Source organism: Protopterus annectens, chromosome 2.part0 (genome assembly GCF_019279795.1).
Source record: "Protopterus annectens isolate FY-2018-M chromosome 2.part0, PAN1.0, whole genome shotgun sequence".
Classification (NCBI taxonomy): domain Eukaryota; kingdom Metazoa; phylum Chordata; order Ceratodontiformes; family Protopteridae; genus Protopterus; species Protopterus annectens.
This window is the reverse complement of record NC_056728.1, coordinates 269244652-269261427: the sequence shown is the minus strand read 5'-3', so window position 1 is coordinate 269261427 and position 16776 is coordinate 269244652. Positions and strand designations below refer to the sequence as shown.

The 16776-nt window shown below is 36.9% G+C and overlaps 1 protein-coding gene across 2 annotated transcripts in view; it reads left to right on the top strand.

The window, feature by feature from the left end:
- The window catches only part of PRDM6 (PR/SET domain 6), a 562442-nt gene extending 545946 nt beyond the window's left edge, over positions 1 to 16496 (top strand). For both annotated transcript variants that reach the window (XM_044060752.1, XM_044060751.1), the window contains one exon: positions 15381 to 16496. In XM_044060752.1, the coding sequence (XP_043916687.1) occupies positions 15381 to 15495 (115 nt within the window). In that variant the 3' untranslated portion in view covers positions 15496 to 16496. The remainder of the gene's footprint in view (positions 1 to 15380) is intronic.
- The last annotated feature ends 280 nt before the right edge of the window (positions 16497 to 16776 follow it).

Here is a 16776-nt window from a genome sequence, read left to right as displayed (position 1 = left end):
TAAGTTATATTCCTTGTATAATATGGCACCACTTGTTAGAGCATATTTTACATTTGTAGTTTTGAACATTTTTTCCAGTAACTAATGAAACAAAATGTATGAACCAATAATGATTAAACTGCCCAATTCAGAACATTTCATCAATAAAAGTCTATTCAAACATCTGTCATTACAATCCACCAATATCAGTCAATATGCACAATCTCTACAGAAGTATAAATCATCTGAATAATTCCATATTACATATCTGTAACTAATGAAGAGGTTGCTGCTGGGAAACAACTTTATATTTCAGTGTTTCATCTGCAAACTCTGTGCCTGTTGCCCTTAATAAATTGCTTATGTTATATTAAGTAAATGGTAAGTTGGTAAAACTGCAGTAAGGGAATGGATGGCAAACTGATAACAGGTTCATAGTTACTAGGCATCTCCTCCAAAGGAAGGCACAATCAGGCCTGCAGCACCCTACCCCACCCTTAAATTACTACACAGTGTAAGCAATCCATGTACTTGCTATGGGAGTAGAACCCACACCCTTCTGCATCAAAAACAAGTATGACACCTGTTGTGCTACTAACAAAGCTTTTAAAATCTTTAGCACAATAGTGATACCATTTGCTAAACAGTAGTTGCATATTGTAAACAGATTTAGCATGAGCAGCACTAAACTTCTCTTCCCTTGAAGCTCTCAGTTCCTTATATAATACACTTCACACTCAATTTCTTGCAAAATGCACTTGACACACAGCCATACCTCTCAACCTTGTAGCACAAGAAATCTGAAAAAGCCAAAATTAATGGGAGAACAAAGACCCCAACTAGGGACCAATTCAAAATATTGCTTGTATAATCTTAGAAAGTTGCTAGAAGAAAAGATTTTGTTTTACCATGCATTTTCTGAAGGATATGAAGACTGAAATTTAAATGGATGTCATTATTTCATGAATTCAGTCCTCACTGATTTGCCAGAAAACCAACTTTTATAAGTTACAGACCTAAAATCTGAGGGAAAAAATCTGGACATTCTACAAAAATCTGAACTGTTGAGAGTTATGCACTCATCTCCTTGAAACTCAATTTTTTTAACATCTTGGCGGTTGGGGTAGAGGATTCAGGTTCTTGCTTTCTGTACTTAAGGTACAGGGTTTGAGTCTGAACAAATTAATTAACCACTAGATATTCCTATTTGGGAGCATTATACACACACACACACACACACACGCACACACACACACGCACACACACACACACACACACACACACACACACACACACACACACACACACGGAAAGAGTAAGTGTGACAGTCCTTCTGCAAACAGGCCCCATCCCATCCAACAGAGGCCCCCTCAAAGCCAGTGGGACCTAGGCAACTGCCTTGGTTGCCTAGTGCTGGATTCAGCTCTGGCTACAATAGAACCTTATAGGAAATGTTCTGACAGCTTTGAAAACTGTTATACACACCAACAGCAAACAAAAAAGTGTGACAGAACAAAGTGTTTGCAACTAAAATTATGTCAATATGGTTCGTGATATAAAATGCTTGCAACTGGGATTATGTCAGTATGGTTTGTTTTCATTTATATAAATGCATGATTGCCTATGTCAAAAGTTTTAATTTAATAACGATGTTTCTTGTTTAAAAAAAAATATCTTGAATAAAAACACTTCCCACCTAAGAAAAAAAATCAGTGGGTGTTATAATGTGATATAAAGAAGTCTCCAATCATAACTTCGTTTTATGTATTCTTGAAATGGATTCTTTTACATCTCATTTATCTCTCAAGTTTTGCTTACAAGGTAAACTTCTTGTTATTCATTTCACAAATGCATAATAAATTGATTATGATCAGCACCCCAATTGTTAGCTGTGATGGTAAATCGGTACATACAAGATGGGTGCTACCTCAAAAATGAACTAAAAATAAATATGGCTCATTAGGAAAACTGTTAATATATAACAGCAAATATATGAACTTTAGAACTGAGCCAGTTGTGATAGTTGTCTCTGCCTAAACAGCTTTTTGTATTCTGTGAACCTATGAACCTATGTGAAGATAATCCCTCTAACTGTCTCACTCTGGATGTGACAGGAACAATTGTGGAATCATTTCAAGGTTCTTTTCGAGGTCTGTGAGTGACTTCTTTCTACACGCTTTTTTTTATATGTGCCAGAGACATTCATAAAAACAGACCTTAAGCAAACAGCTATGGCTTTTTAAAATTCTATCACCCCCACTAAAACAAGTATTTCAAAATTAAAGCAAACTCTGCCTTTCAATGTTATATGGGTCAGCACATGGTTACTCACTTTAGAACTTTTTATTGGTCCCTCTGCCTTGTCCACCTGGCCTTTAAATAACAGATCTCTGTCTTTGTAAAGATATAGATTATGGAAGGGAACCTTAGGTAACAAACACCTAGGGACTATTTAATGCACCATTTATATTAAAGGTACTAAAATGTAGGTCTCTTGCTCCTTTTCTGAGTCATTTTCATAAAAATAAAAGACACTAGTCACAATAAATTGCTTTTTCCTGTTATCATAATTCCTTATGTCATTCACTTATGTTATGATCTCATTTATCTTCTGTAAGATGAAACTTAGGTGGCACAGTGGTACAGGAGGGCTTAGCATTGCTGCTTCACAATGTCATCTTCAAGTCTGCTTCTCAGCTGGGGCGTTTTCTGTGTGGACATTGCACATCTTGTCTGTGTTCTGCACTTGTGTGAATTTTACCCACATCTCAAAGACATGCTGTAATGGCCTACCACCTAGTCTAGTATTACATTCTCTTCTTTACTATCACGGAGGCCTGCAGAAAGTTTCATCTCCTTCTGGTCCTGGGCTCCATTAAACAGGTAAGCAGAGAATGAATAAATGATGAAACTGTTCATAATTTTCTTGTTATAGATTTTAGACTTATTAATTCTCTGTAGTAGTTTCATGTTTTCTGTGATTTCCTTTATAAATGTGGTAACAGTCAAATAACTTTACAGTCAGAAACAACTTACTTGATCTTTAAAGGTTTATGTAATACTATAGCAATTGATGCTCATAATACATGCACATACTAATCTGAAATGCTTATATGTATATATTTGTTTTTGTTTTCATAACTTATGATAGGTTCACTTTTCTGTTAGAGTGAATAGTGGTTGCTATATTCATTATAATTATCCTTCTGTAACCATTGACTATCATAACCTCTTCTCCATAGCATATGGTAAATTATTTAACAATTTTATTTAAATTAGACGTTAGTTTACTATTTACTAATAGCATCCCTGTCCTATTATTAATTTTACAGCTGTATATTTAGGTAAATTTCTAAGTGCTTTCCTGTGTTGGTAATTATATGTTAAGGTCTTATGTTTTCCTTCTTTAATATTATTTGTATTTCTTGATGACCATTTGTGCTTTTAGTTTTTTAGTAACGAATAACCTGTATTTTCTCAATAACCCACTTTTTTTGTACTTCTAACTTTGTTAGTGGACCAAGAACTGTGCATCCTCTGAACTCTGTATTTTTGTAGACTTTAGAATGTTTGACTATGAGTTCTGGTAAGATTCCCTTAAATGTTCTTCACTTTGGTTCAAGGGGGAGCCTTTCCAATGACCTCAAGCTTGTTAATACTCTCTTATGTTTCCAGAGGTTTCAGAGTCTGGTTGCTACATTCTCACCAAAGCCTAACTCTAATGGTCAAATTTCATAGTTCTTTTAACTTTATTAGTTCAATTAGAAATTACTTCACTTTGCAAAGCATTTTAAATTACTATACAATCTAACTTGATGTCCCCCCATTTGTAAACATTTGCTAGCTGTATCATTTCATGCTGAGTGGCATTCTAATTTTTCCAGCACTGCTATTTTAATTATTTGTGAAAACAATAAACAATGTGGAGGATTCAGGTAACAGGCAACCATAATTTCATTTTCCATACTGATAAAACAGCGCACCCTATCTATTTGTAAATTTGCCAACTGAGTTCTGTTAAAAAAAATTGCTGCCATTATTTTAACTCCCTCATGCCTTCACTACCTTAGGCCAATATAATCAATATGTGGATATCCATTTCACACCCCTTCTGTTACTGAACAGCTCATGTAATTTCTAATGTACTGCTCAACACTGCCTCCTGGTTTTCCACAATGTTACTTCTTGTCACAGGTCTGCCTCCACAACTCTGTACATCAGCATCATCACTATTATCCACAGCCATCTTGTTCTCATGTTTCCATGGTGTTGGGGTGTCATGTCAGCCGTCACTACATCTCTTGGCTGCAGCACTTCTCATTCTAACTTTGGCCTCTTCAGTCAGACTTCCCTTCCCTTCAGTTATACCTCCAAGATACTTGAACCTCCTTACCTGTTTGACTATTTGCCCTTCACTCTCAGTTTTTGCTTCTAATGCCCCCCCCCCTTTTGCTGCCATGACCACTGTCATGACTGTGCTCATTTTCATGTCATGCCCCATTCCACTCCTTATCACTTGCTGCAGTTCCTGTTCAGAGTCTGCTTGTAACCCACATCATGTGCATGCAGCAGCTTTATCAATCTGTCCCCTCCAACCTGTTTACTGATACAGTCCCTCATCAGTAAGATTAGAAGTGAGCTTAGCACTGAATTCTGATACACACCCACTCTTACTGGGAGCCCCTTTAAGAGCCCATACACTGTTTGTACCTGTGACATCGGGTCTTTGTATATAATCTGCACTAATTCTATTAATGTTTCTGGGACTTTGAATTAGAAGCTTAGCTAGGGTGGGGTGAAATTGGTGGCTGTCCTGGGCACAAGGTTTTAGGGGGTAGGGCTGACAGCTACTGAATGGGTGGTACTACTACTGGCATTTAGAAATAAATGACAATACTGTAAGTGCCTTGCTGCAGTTTCATGCACAATATATGAAGTCTTCTTCTTCTTCTTCTGATGATTATTATTATTATTATTTTCCTGTGGTCTTGATCTTGAACTCAGACAGCAAACTTATTTCTTCTCTTTGCTCTTCATATTAGAGTTGGGTGGTTCCAGATTAGGGAACTGCACTAGATACTAGAGAGGTTAGCTATGGCTGTGTGAAAAACCAACAAAAGAACTACCCAAACCATCTTTCTTGAGACCTTGTTAATGCTTCCTCCAAGTCTAGGAATGACCAGTTGGACTTTTTCCTTCATCCCCAGATTCTTCTACAGTGTTTGTCTCATTGCAAACATCGGATCAGCTGTAATGCATCCAAATCTGCTTTCTAACTGCTCATCTTCCATCTCACTTTCTACTACTCTGTGTACCCACTGCCACACTTTCATACAATGTGACATATGGTTGATTCCACTGTACTGCCTGCAGCTGTGATCTTGTACACTGATACTAGAATGCCTGTTCTGTAGTCATCTGGAATATACTTCTCAATACCGTCATGAGTATCCTCAGAAGCCATTTCTTCCCTAACTCACCCAAAATGATAATCATTCCTGCCATGACTTCATCCATACCACTCAACCTCTAAACACAAGAAATCTGTACAAAGTAAAAAATAATGTAGGTGTGATGTCACACCTGTGGGCCAGTAATCAAAGAGCCTGAATCCTCACCACTGACACTGGTGAGGGACTTTCACTTGAAACAAAGATAGGTAGGTACACATAGTATTTCCAGATGCATCTCTCTGCACCAAGTACAATTTCCCTTAAGAGCACACAGGGAACACACTCAGTCCAGGGTCTGGGTTTCCCTGTGTCTCTCTCCAGGCTGCCAATAAGACTCCCCACTGGCACAGCTGTAGAGTTGAGTCCTCAGCCAAGTGATCCAAGCCAAGTCCTCTACCACTCTCTCTGTGAAACCAGTGCTTTGTGTCCCTGCTCCAAATAGCTGACACACACTCTTTTGAGATTTGATTTTCACACACACACACACACACACACACACACACACACACATACACACATACACATATACACACCTGGGAATAGCTGGCAGAGATTTACTAGCTGTGCCCCTCTGCCCAGACAAAAAGGTAGATACTGCCACCAGAACACTCCAAAGCCAGCTACTCTAAGGCTCTTGCAAAAGTACTCAATTATACCGACTAAAATTAATACTGATACAAATGCTAATGTTGACTAAACAGCAAGATTTTCAGAAGAAACCACAGTGTCACCAAATAAATATAAGTACTGTCAAAGGTTAAAATATTCTCTAAAAGACCAGCCATAATGAAAAGTTTAAATATATTTAATAATAAATAATAAAAGAACATGAAAATACTAAATATCTATTTGCAATAAACACCAGAGTTTCAATCACAGGAAATATTAACATAACACAGATGAATTGATTCACACAGATACAGAAAAAAGTGCTTAACTAATCTCACTGTATTTTCCTGATGGATCTCAAGAATTACTATTATCTGGTTACTTGCTAAAGCAAGACAAGATGAAATAGGTGAGTGATCCTTCTATGTCAGGTTACAAAAACAGACTGCTCTAAGACTTCAGTCTCATCTAGTATTAAAACATCATTTTTGTGCTGGATTACAGAATGACATCACATACATCCGTTCATCTGACTTCTGCTTCCCATGCTACCCCCTTTACTAGAAACTGAACCAGAATCTTGCACATATATTTTACCTTACACACCTAGAGTTTGCTAAGATCTGCTGCAGCTTCTGGAAGTCATAAAACAATTTCAAACTTCCACCCTTCCAGAGTAGCAATTAGATTTCATCCAAGGACAATACAGAAGGCTTCCTAGTACAGACTTTTTGCCTCTGGCTGCATTGAGACCTGTGAGATACAATCGTTATGGCCTAAATTAAGTAATTTAATTTCAAGATAGTTTTCTAAAAATTAGCTGGGGCTGAACTTAACCTTTTCATTCCCAGTATCCTCTGTTAGAATATTAATTTCAACAGTTATACTACAGTCTGACATACAGGTGTATTTCTTTTTTCTGTCTAGAAAAATCCACTGTTGGTACATTTTTAACACAAGCAGCTTGACAAATACATTTTCAACACAAGCACCTGTACAAATCAGTTTGATATGCAAATTGCATAGAATTATTTACAAAACTCTAGCTAGCTAGCTATGCATGCATATGTTACACATCCAGTGCCCTACCTCTCCTGGCATAGCTGGCAATACTCATATCATCACGTGAGGACAAAGACCTGAAAACAGGGACAAATTTTAAATGTTGCTCTTATAAACTTAAAAAGTTGATAGAATAGTAGGTTTTTTATTACCATGTATTTTCTGATGGATATAAAGTCTGGCACTCAAATATCTATTATTATTCAGTGACTCCAATCCTCAGTTATTTGTCAGAAAACCACACATTGTATGAAGAAGAACAAAAGTATGAGGCAAAAATCTGGACATTCTACAAAAATCTGGACATTTGAGAGGTGTACCTTCATCTGAGCCTGTCAGTGTCCTTCATTTCATTTTCCATTCACTGAACTTTATAAGGAATAAAATGTATACTTATTGGATTAACACAAGACATTAACTTGATATGGGTCTATGAACAAAAGGCACAATATTTGTTTTAAATAAATAATGGGGAAGCTGTACTGCAATTTAGCATATAACTGATAGAAGATATTTCAACAGCTGATCAGATTGCAGAAGCATTCACAGATCATTACAGTACCATTTTCAAACTCCCATGCCAGAGAGCAAATAGACTGAATAAGTGAAATCATTCAGTGAAATACAATATAACCTATGATGCCATTCTCTAAAACCTAGAACACTGAATATATGGCAAGGGACACTGGAACAGAGACCTAAATTAATTCAGGTGTGAAGCTGTGGATGTCCAGACCAATCTGTTTAAGGATCATCTGAGTGCTAATAGCCTCCTTAATGATTGGAAGCATGAATTTGTTGCTTCTATTTATCAAGAGAAAAGTAAGAAGTTAGATGAATGCCCTCAAGGACAGTTAGCCTTTTTCCATGTAGAAGCAAGGTACCAGAGTCTAAAGTTAAAGGAATATTAGTTTAACCAACATGTTTAAAAAGAAAAATGAGCATTACAGCATATGATAATCAAATTAATGGGAAGTAGACCACAAGCCATAAAGTCAGTTTTTTTACAGACAGGCATCATTTACCTTGATACTAAAAATGCATATGACTGTTTTAGTCATGGAAGATTATTGGATTATTTACTACAACTGAAAATACTAATTAAATTATTAGCTGAACTGAAAATGTGTTAAAGAATAAGACAAAGCCAACAGTGATGTCTTTTGGCTTTTCCCGGTTAGGGGTTGCCACATCGGAACTCCAGTCTGCTAATGATTGGCAGTGGATTTTTTTACAGTGACGAGTTGCCAGCCCGACGCCCAACTTTCAAAGAAGGCACATCCATTCACGCATGCACCTACCTGCATGTCTTTAAACGTCACTTGACCATGGGGAGGACATGCAGACTCCACACAGAAGGTGCTCCAGCCGAGAATTGAACGGGAGAACCTCTTGCTGTGAGGCAACAACGCTAACCGCTGCACTACTGCAGCTTTTCAAAGACAACAAAATAGGAAAATTCATTAGAAAAAGGCCAAGGTTTACTAAAAGGGGTACCACAAGACTTAGTATTAGGACACTTACCTAGTCTTTTCCCACAATGATGGTACACTTAAAAATGGGGTCCATTCCCGTCATGGTATTAGAAATGCAAAATGCTTGGAGGAGTTAAACTGAAAGAGACTCTGTTTTCCATATAAAAAGCTTAAGCGATACTAAACTAATGAAAGTACTGCACTAATGCAGAATGAGGCAGAAACAATAACATGCATGTAAGGACAAATGAAAATAGTTTAAGATCACACAGCAATAACAAATAAATTAGTAACATTAGAAAAAACACTTTAAAACTAAACTATCACTTTAAAAGAGATTTTCATAAAGAAAAAGACTAGAGGCTAACGTAATGAACATGTGAGTCCCATTTACAAAATTGCTAACACAACTTTGGGCATACTTTTCAGATTATTGCTTCTAGAAGCAGACATGCTTAATGCCATTTTATCAAGATTATCAGAACTAAACATGAGTTCATTGTGCATGGGTACTTTGTAAATTATCAGGGTAAAATGGCATTTCAGTGCCCACAGACAAAGCATATGTATGAGGAATCTTCTAGGGAAATGAGCACAAGCAATCCATTCAAGTAGCACCACTGCCAGAGACAGTACTGGTCAGTATGACACTAAGGTCATTGTTGAAGTCTTTATGACTTTTGTAATTTTGAAAGTGTGGGTTAGTCCTTGATCTACCATTGTGTAGAACAAGTCAGTATCTGAAAGAGACTTGTGCTCTTTATTTGGCACATCAGCACTATCATTGTCCAGCGAGAGTAATATTGTCCAGAATCATAGCTAACCTATGTCTCAAATGGTCAGAGTATCTCCTGAATTAGTTCTTGGACTTGGTGTGGCCTTTGCCCTGTTTTTAGCTACAATATTTCCTGGAATCCAGGTTAAATCTTCCCACTGCTATCAAAGATATATGTTGAATATCCTTTAATGAAAAATCTGTCTTTTGCCTGTTTTCCTTGGTGGAATTATGCAGTTTACTATCAAAATGTGGAAAGTCAAAATAGTTTTCCACCTTTTGATCAAACTGGTTTGCAGAAATTGGTAATAACTAATTACCAGAATTTCAGAAATGGTAACACAGAACTGACATTTGAACAGCGGAAGTTCCAGTGTCGAAATTCAGTGCTACTGATGATGTTTTTGCAGGGGGGCAAACCACCCTGCACCCCCCCATACCCCCTGCATATTATATATTCCACCTCAGAAAGATTGTCCTACAATGAGAAAAGGGTACATTTCCCATTCCCTACTGTAGTACTATCTGTTATTAGAACATTAATTCCAGATTAGTGAATGCACACTACCACTCGCTAATGTGAAATCAAACATTTTCTGAATTGGCATTACAAAAACTTGAAAACATCTTTTCGACCTGCCAAGCTCTGCATAAGTGCCGATCTAAATTTTGATAGTAAACCAAATTTTGCAAGTACTCTTTTCTTCAAACACTCCCACTGGGGTTTGTATTTACCAGCTGCCTTACAGTTCTGATACGTATGCTTAAAAACAGTTCAGCAGATGTCTTACCAGCAGTGCAATTTGGAGTTGTTCCACTTCAAACAAAGTGAAACACTTTATCTTCACTTTCTAAAGTAATACTCAACATTCTTTTCTTACCTGCCTTAAAGGTATGTATAAACCTCTCCGCTAGCCCATGTGTTGCAGCTGGCCTTGATGCACATGTAGAATGTTTTATTCCTTTTTGTGGAAACTTAACAAAACAGACAATATCAATCTAAAAAGGATTGACACCACAACATCAATCCACAATGGACAGAAAAAAAAACATAAAAAGCAGTGCCCCTGCTAATTATATATGCAGTTCTGAGATTGCACTACAGTGAGGGAGGGGAATATTCCCTGATCCCCACTGTACAGTGATCTCATAGTAAAAAAGGCTATACGTTTCAAACAGTTGATTTTCGGTAACGTGAATGGGCTTTTCCACTCCTCTATGAAAAGACACATCAACAAAAGTTTCTGATCCCCCTTTTATGTATAATGAAAGAATGACATTCTTCAAACATAATTCATGTTCTTTTGTCAGTGATAACATAGTCATAATTACTGATAAACACTTGCAAACTAACCGTCAAACTACCTTAAAAAAGAAGAAAAAAAAACCCCCAGAACAGTCTGACAGTTTACAGCTGTCAGTAAGTGATTGCATATGATCAATGAGAGATTGGAACCTGTCAAACTTTTTTTTTTTTGCCACTTTACATTCCTTTCCAGCTGACCATCAGCATCTTGGTTTTGCTTCAGTTGTTCCAAACTTTTAATGCCCCCAAAACTACTCTCTGCGGCTTGGAATGTTGTGGCAGTTGGTGGGTTGGAAAGGGTCAGTGGACTAAAGGAGCACAGCAACCCAGAAGCATCATATATTCTATCCTCATATGCCAGGGATTTATTACTATATCCCAAATGGACAGAGCATCTTGACATCATGTATGTTACCATCTGAATCAACTACCTTCTGCCCCATGCTGAATTCAATGGTTATCGGCAATACAATTGCGACACTACTCCTATCATCAAGTGAAACCAGTTATTGCCTCGGAATCAAATTCAGTTACAGAGGTGAAAAGGAAGGTTTAAATAAGTAGCATAATTTCTGCTGCAGCTCAAGGAGGCAGGCATTTAATGAGTATACATGGTTTGCACCTATATCACATCTATATTGTAACTATATCAACCTTATCTGATGAGCCCTTCTGCATATGGTCATATCTGAATCCAGAATGGAAATCAATGTTTTCTTTATCATTGGGATTGTAAGTTGGCCTAATAACTGGAAGACCAGTGTAGCATATCTCAGGGCTCAGTTCACTAAGGCATAGCATCCAGTCTGTGAATGACATTAAAGCTAGCTGCGTCATGACTGCTAAATTAGTCAATGGTTTCCTGCCTCTGTCAAGTGAATTGTGCATAGTTACACCTGGGAAGACAGTTGTGTCCAGAATGAGTGGATATGGAGGCCCTAGCCAGGTTGCTGACACCTTTGATATCCATAAATATAATCCTAGGAACAGCGAGAATTAAAGTGCAGTTATATGGAAATATATACTAACTCTGAAATTGCCCTACCCTGGAGTAGGGTACAATGATGTCAGGTTAATATGTGTGTTATGTAGTAACATCGGTGTGGTGGTACTGAGAACACATCTGGCAAAAAAATCACATTTTAGGTGAAAAATGAGTCTGACATTTTATTATGTCCTGTTTTTTTTTTTTTTTACTTTCAAATTCAGATTAAAGAGTTTCAAAATGCCAAAAGGGCTTCAAGAGAACTTTGCTCTCTGCATTGCTGTTCTGTTTTAATTCCTGATTTCTCCTAAATAAGAACATGCCCTTCTTATGCAGTTCTACTTTTTTGACTGTATGCTTATGAATGTTATTGCTTACATTCCATGAATTTATTTCATTCATATTTGAGCACTTATTTGGACTGAGACATGTTTGAAAGTGGTCCTTGTGCGGTGACACAGCTACATGGTTACCCAAATAAAGTTGGGTGGGAAAGTTGCTCATGTCTGTATGATTCACTAAGATATAGTTTCTCAGTGCTGATGGGGGCTGCACCTTCTGACAAAACCCAGTGCATACAGTTCGATCAGATGCTTATACGACCTGCAACAAAAAAAAAGTCTTGGTTTACTTTTCCCTTTTTTCACTATGCAACTTCTGAAGAGCTCAGAACATGAGCAAATATGCATATTTTATTTATTTATTTATTTATGGATATCTCAATTTACTTACTGTAAAATGGTGTGTTAAAAATAAAATTAGGTGTCATTTTACCTAATCTGACTTTTAACATGTCCAGGTTTTTATCTCCCTGGGGTTTTAACTCACATTTATAAGAAATAACTGCTAAGATTGTCTAAATAGTGAACCATTTTTAAAATAATGTATATAGAAATAAAAGTGGCATATAATACACTGATGCACAGATCCCAGATGTTTTACATCGTGAATGGGACCATGGTTCCCCTTCAGTTGCTCAAGGTGAAACTGCTCAAGCATCAGTAGCACACAGAAAAAAAAAGACAAACATCATAGTGTACAACACTGTTTCTTATGGGAAGTCATTGCTGGTGCGATTTCTAAATGTGCGTGGCAATGCTTCGCTCTTTAGGGAGATTTCTCCCTTCTTCGAGTTAATGTGACCTGGGAGTTTGTATATATAAGGTTGGACAGCTCCTTCCTTGCAAAAAGCACTTAAAATTGATTTTTTTTGCCCCTCTGAGTTTTAGGCATTTTTTTCCTTTGTTCTTTCATCTCATCAGCTTTTTGAAAGTCAATGTTTCATATTAAAAACAGGAACATGTTTATATACTGAAGCCATAGGTGCTATTGAACTGCTATGCGTTCATGATATTAAACATTAGTAATCAACACATAGGCTATTATCTTTGATATTACCATGTCTCAATGAAAATGTTTTATAGGGACTTTCAATGATTTAGCATTTTAGTCTGAATATAGCGCAGCTTTTTTCATGATATTTAATGCTGCCCTTTCTTCTCCAAAATTCTGTCACCTTGAAGACATGCAGGCATCCCCGTAACTCTTTCATTTTTTTCTGATGTTTGGGGAGAGTACAGTATGAGGATTATCATACATTATTACAGGTCTGGGCTTATCTTCTCTCCCTGACATGACATATAAGAACTCCAAGTCCAAAAATCCCCTTCACATCTCAGTACAGGATCCCCCCCATCAATGTTCTTTCCTCGCATAATCCCCATCTACTGTGCCTGTCTGCTGTTGTACTGATTCATTCATTCATTTCATAGCTTCATAAGTTCATAGGTAAGTACTAGGTTAGCAGCCTTTCAGAGTCATTTTAAGTCTAAAGAATTTCTTTCAAACATGAGAATCAAGCCCTATACCTTTTGTCTGTGAGGTAAACACCTTAATCAATATGCCAGCCCCGCAATCTCCAATAATGTTTTGCATAACACTGGAATTCAACTCCTGAAAAACCACCTCAACATTCTGTAAGTCAGGGATTTATCTGATCACACCACAGCACAACTCACTTATAGTTAGACATTGCTGGATTGAAACACCTGCTTGTTGGACTGCACACTGTATACAACTGTGTATTAGCTGTTCAAACAAACAGAAAAAGCTTATCGGGCAAGTATGTAGCTGATACAATTAGACACTCGCAGCTTGAACAGCATGTCAAAGACACTGTAGGAGGCAGTATCCCTTATTCTCGTGAGGGTTGCTAGGTGCAGCAAGCAAGAAAGCTTGATCATCCGCCACCCCAAATGACTGACTAGAGCCCAATTTGTTATTCATGTATAGATTACATGTATTGCAGAAGTTTGCCTGTCCTCTGTAAAATTGCACCTTCCATTTTCATTTATCAACATCTTTTAATATCCATCAGGATTGCAAAATAAGTGTTTTGCTGAGCTTCTAAAAATGCTGAAATGCATAGAGTTCTCTGCACCCCCAAAATAAATTTACAAACAAACAAAGCAACCCCATTAAAAAGGACAGGCTAACACGTCCTATTGATTTAATTTAGGAAAAAGAAAACACACACTTAGTGTCACCTTCTTAGACTCAAAGCACAGAACTATGCTTTCAAAAGTTTTACAAGGAAAATGTAGGAACGAATATATCAATAAACTGAGACACACAAAATATGTCTGTGTGTGTGTGTGTGTGTGTGTGTGTGTGTGTGTGTGTGTGTGTGTGTGTGTGTGTGTGTGTGTGTGTGTGTGTGTGTCTTGCTTTCTTTTTATAATATGTAACTGTGTGCATATGTGCATTCTCATAACTAATTACATCATTAAAAGAAACTCATGTACTATTCTTGCTTCAGCTATTTATTGCTCATTTTTGTTACAGAGCTATTACCTATATGAAGTGTATTAGCACCAAGACACAATGTCCTGCACCTGAAACAGAAACATAAGAGACGATGGGAAACAGACTTAAGCATTTATTTGGGCTGTATTTGTTATTTTAAAAACAAGATTTTGTGATGCTGTTTTATTTCACTGTGTTACTGGATAAGTTAAAGGTTCAACATCACAAAAAGCTAGTAGGTTAAGGTGAAACATTTATAATATACTTGAGGTTTGTCCTTTGTTATTGCTTGGGTGTTCTTTTCTATTTTTACAACCAGACATGACTCTACTGACACATATCCTTGATCTGTTTGGTTTCTTCTACATGCACAACATTTCACAAGCATGCTATGTTCTCTGCCACATTGTTTGGATTGCCAAATTTTGCAAAAAAATATAACTTCAGAGACGTTGATTCTTCACATTGTTTTATTATGGTCCTAAACAAGAAAAAGAAAATTCATCCTCCCAGAGCTCAGTACTTGTCTTTGAATTAGCAAAAGAAAGTGATTCATTTTGTCATCAATTTCTCTTTGCAGGTATAAACAGAAACCTGCAGACAGGATTCTCCTTTGATGGCTCTCTCTTAAAAATCTCTTTTTGTTCTTTATCTATTTGAACTGACAGTGATCAGAGCTATAACAGAACAGGCCTCTCTGGAGAAATCACCTTCCCCTTTCCTATTGACAGATTCCAGCGTTCTGAATCAGGCAGGCCCCATCCCTTCACAGGCATCAAGGCCTTGGAAGTAGCCACCAATTAGACCTCTTGAGCTTTGTAAAATCTGCAGCCACTTTTAAGTGTCTTTTTTCATTAGGCAGGATGAGACAAGACCTGTCACCTCCCAAGAGCAGCTCCCTGTTCTCAATGTTCTGTCTTGCCTCCACTAGGTGCGAGAAGTGTGATAGGAGCTTCACACAGGCCACCCAGCTGAGTCGACACCAGAGGTTACCCAATGAGTGCAAGCCTATAACAGAAGGCACTGAATCAATTGAAGTGGATTAACTGATTGACTGGATGGAATTAAACTGCAAAGAAAGTCATGATTAAATGTCATGGACACTTAAGCAAAACCAAAGATTTCCTCTGAACAACTTTCAATCAGTCCTGGAAAACCAAAAGCAGTAATAAAACAAGTAAGATGTTAAAAGGTATTGATCGTCGTATGGAAGAGGGACCAGGAAAGAATTATTTATTTATGAATGGGGACAGGACTCATTTGAATGGACACACAACCTGGGACAAAGTCCCACCATGTATAGCTTTATTTCTAAAAAAAGACTTTTAACTGTTATTTAATACCAAAGTAACAATAAAATGGACTAATTTATCCACCATTACAGCTGCAAATGCACCTGGACTTTGTTTTATGATTGCACCTTTTTTTAGCATGACTTAATAATCCCAGATACTGTTGCTTATGGTTTGTCTTGACATTATTGTAATTAGAATATTAATATCTATGTAAAAACCTGAAAAAGAAAATATACCTGAATGAATTCAGATTAAGGAACATTTCATTTTAGTTGTTTTGATATCACAGTTTGTGCACTTTTTTACTACTGTAGATTGTTTTACCAAAGCAAATCAGACTGCAGGAAAATATAACTGATGCAATATTCAAATATGAAACAATATGCCAAATTCTTTTGTAAACGGTGTCCAGTAAAAGTATCTAAAAGTAAACAAGCAGTTTTTCTTTTCAAGAGCATTGTAAAACACATTACTGTATAGCTGTTAGAAGAATCCCAGCAAATGTATTGTATAACAGCAATGTTTAAAACATCTGAAAACCAGACAATACAGTTTGATGGGACAGAGAATGTATGGGTCCATGCAATACATAAGCAGATGTACACATAAATCATGTGAATTTGGTCTGACTCTTTTAAACTATTTGCCATTAATGTCTTATTTTAACAATTTGTTAAGATTTCACCAAAGCTTTGTAAATGGGACACTGCCAATCCCTTCTGCTCCTTACAATAAAATGTCATTTTGTGCTATGGATTGTTAACTGGAAGTCACAACTGAAAGAAACTGCTAAAAGCCAAGTTTAGTACTCTGTTTTGTGTGGAAGTAAAGGTCAGTATTTAACACTGTATTTTTATTAAAAACCCAGCAATTACCTTTAGTAGTAGCCAGAGAAAATATATTTTTTCTTCAGAATGATGACTCAGCCGTTTTTGGCAAAATAAATACATGCATAACCGTTTGAGACAGGCTGTTTATAAGGATCTATGTAAGCTGCCTACATCTTGGATTTTATAACAAAAAACCCTGCAA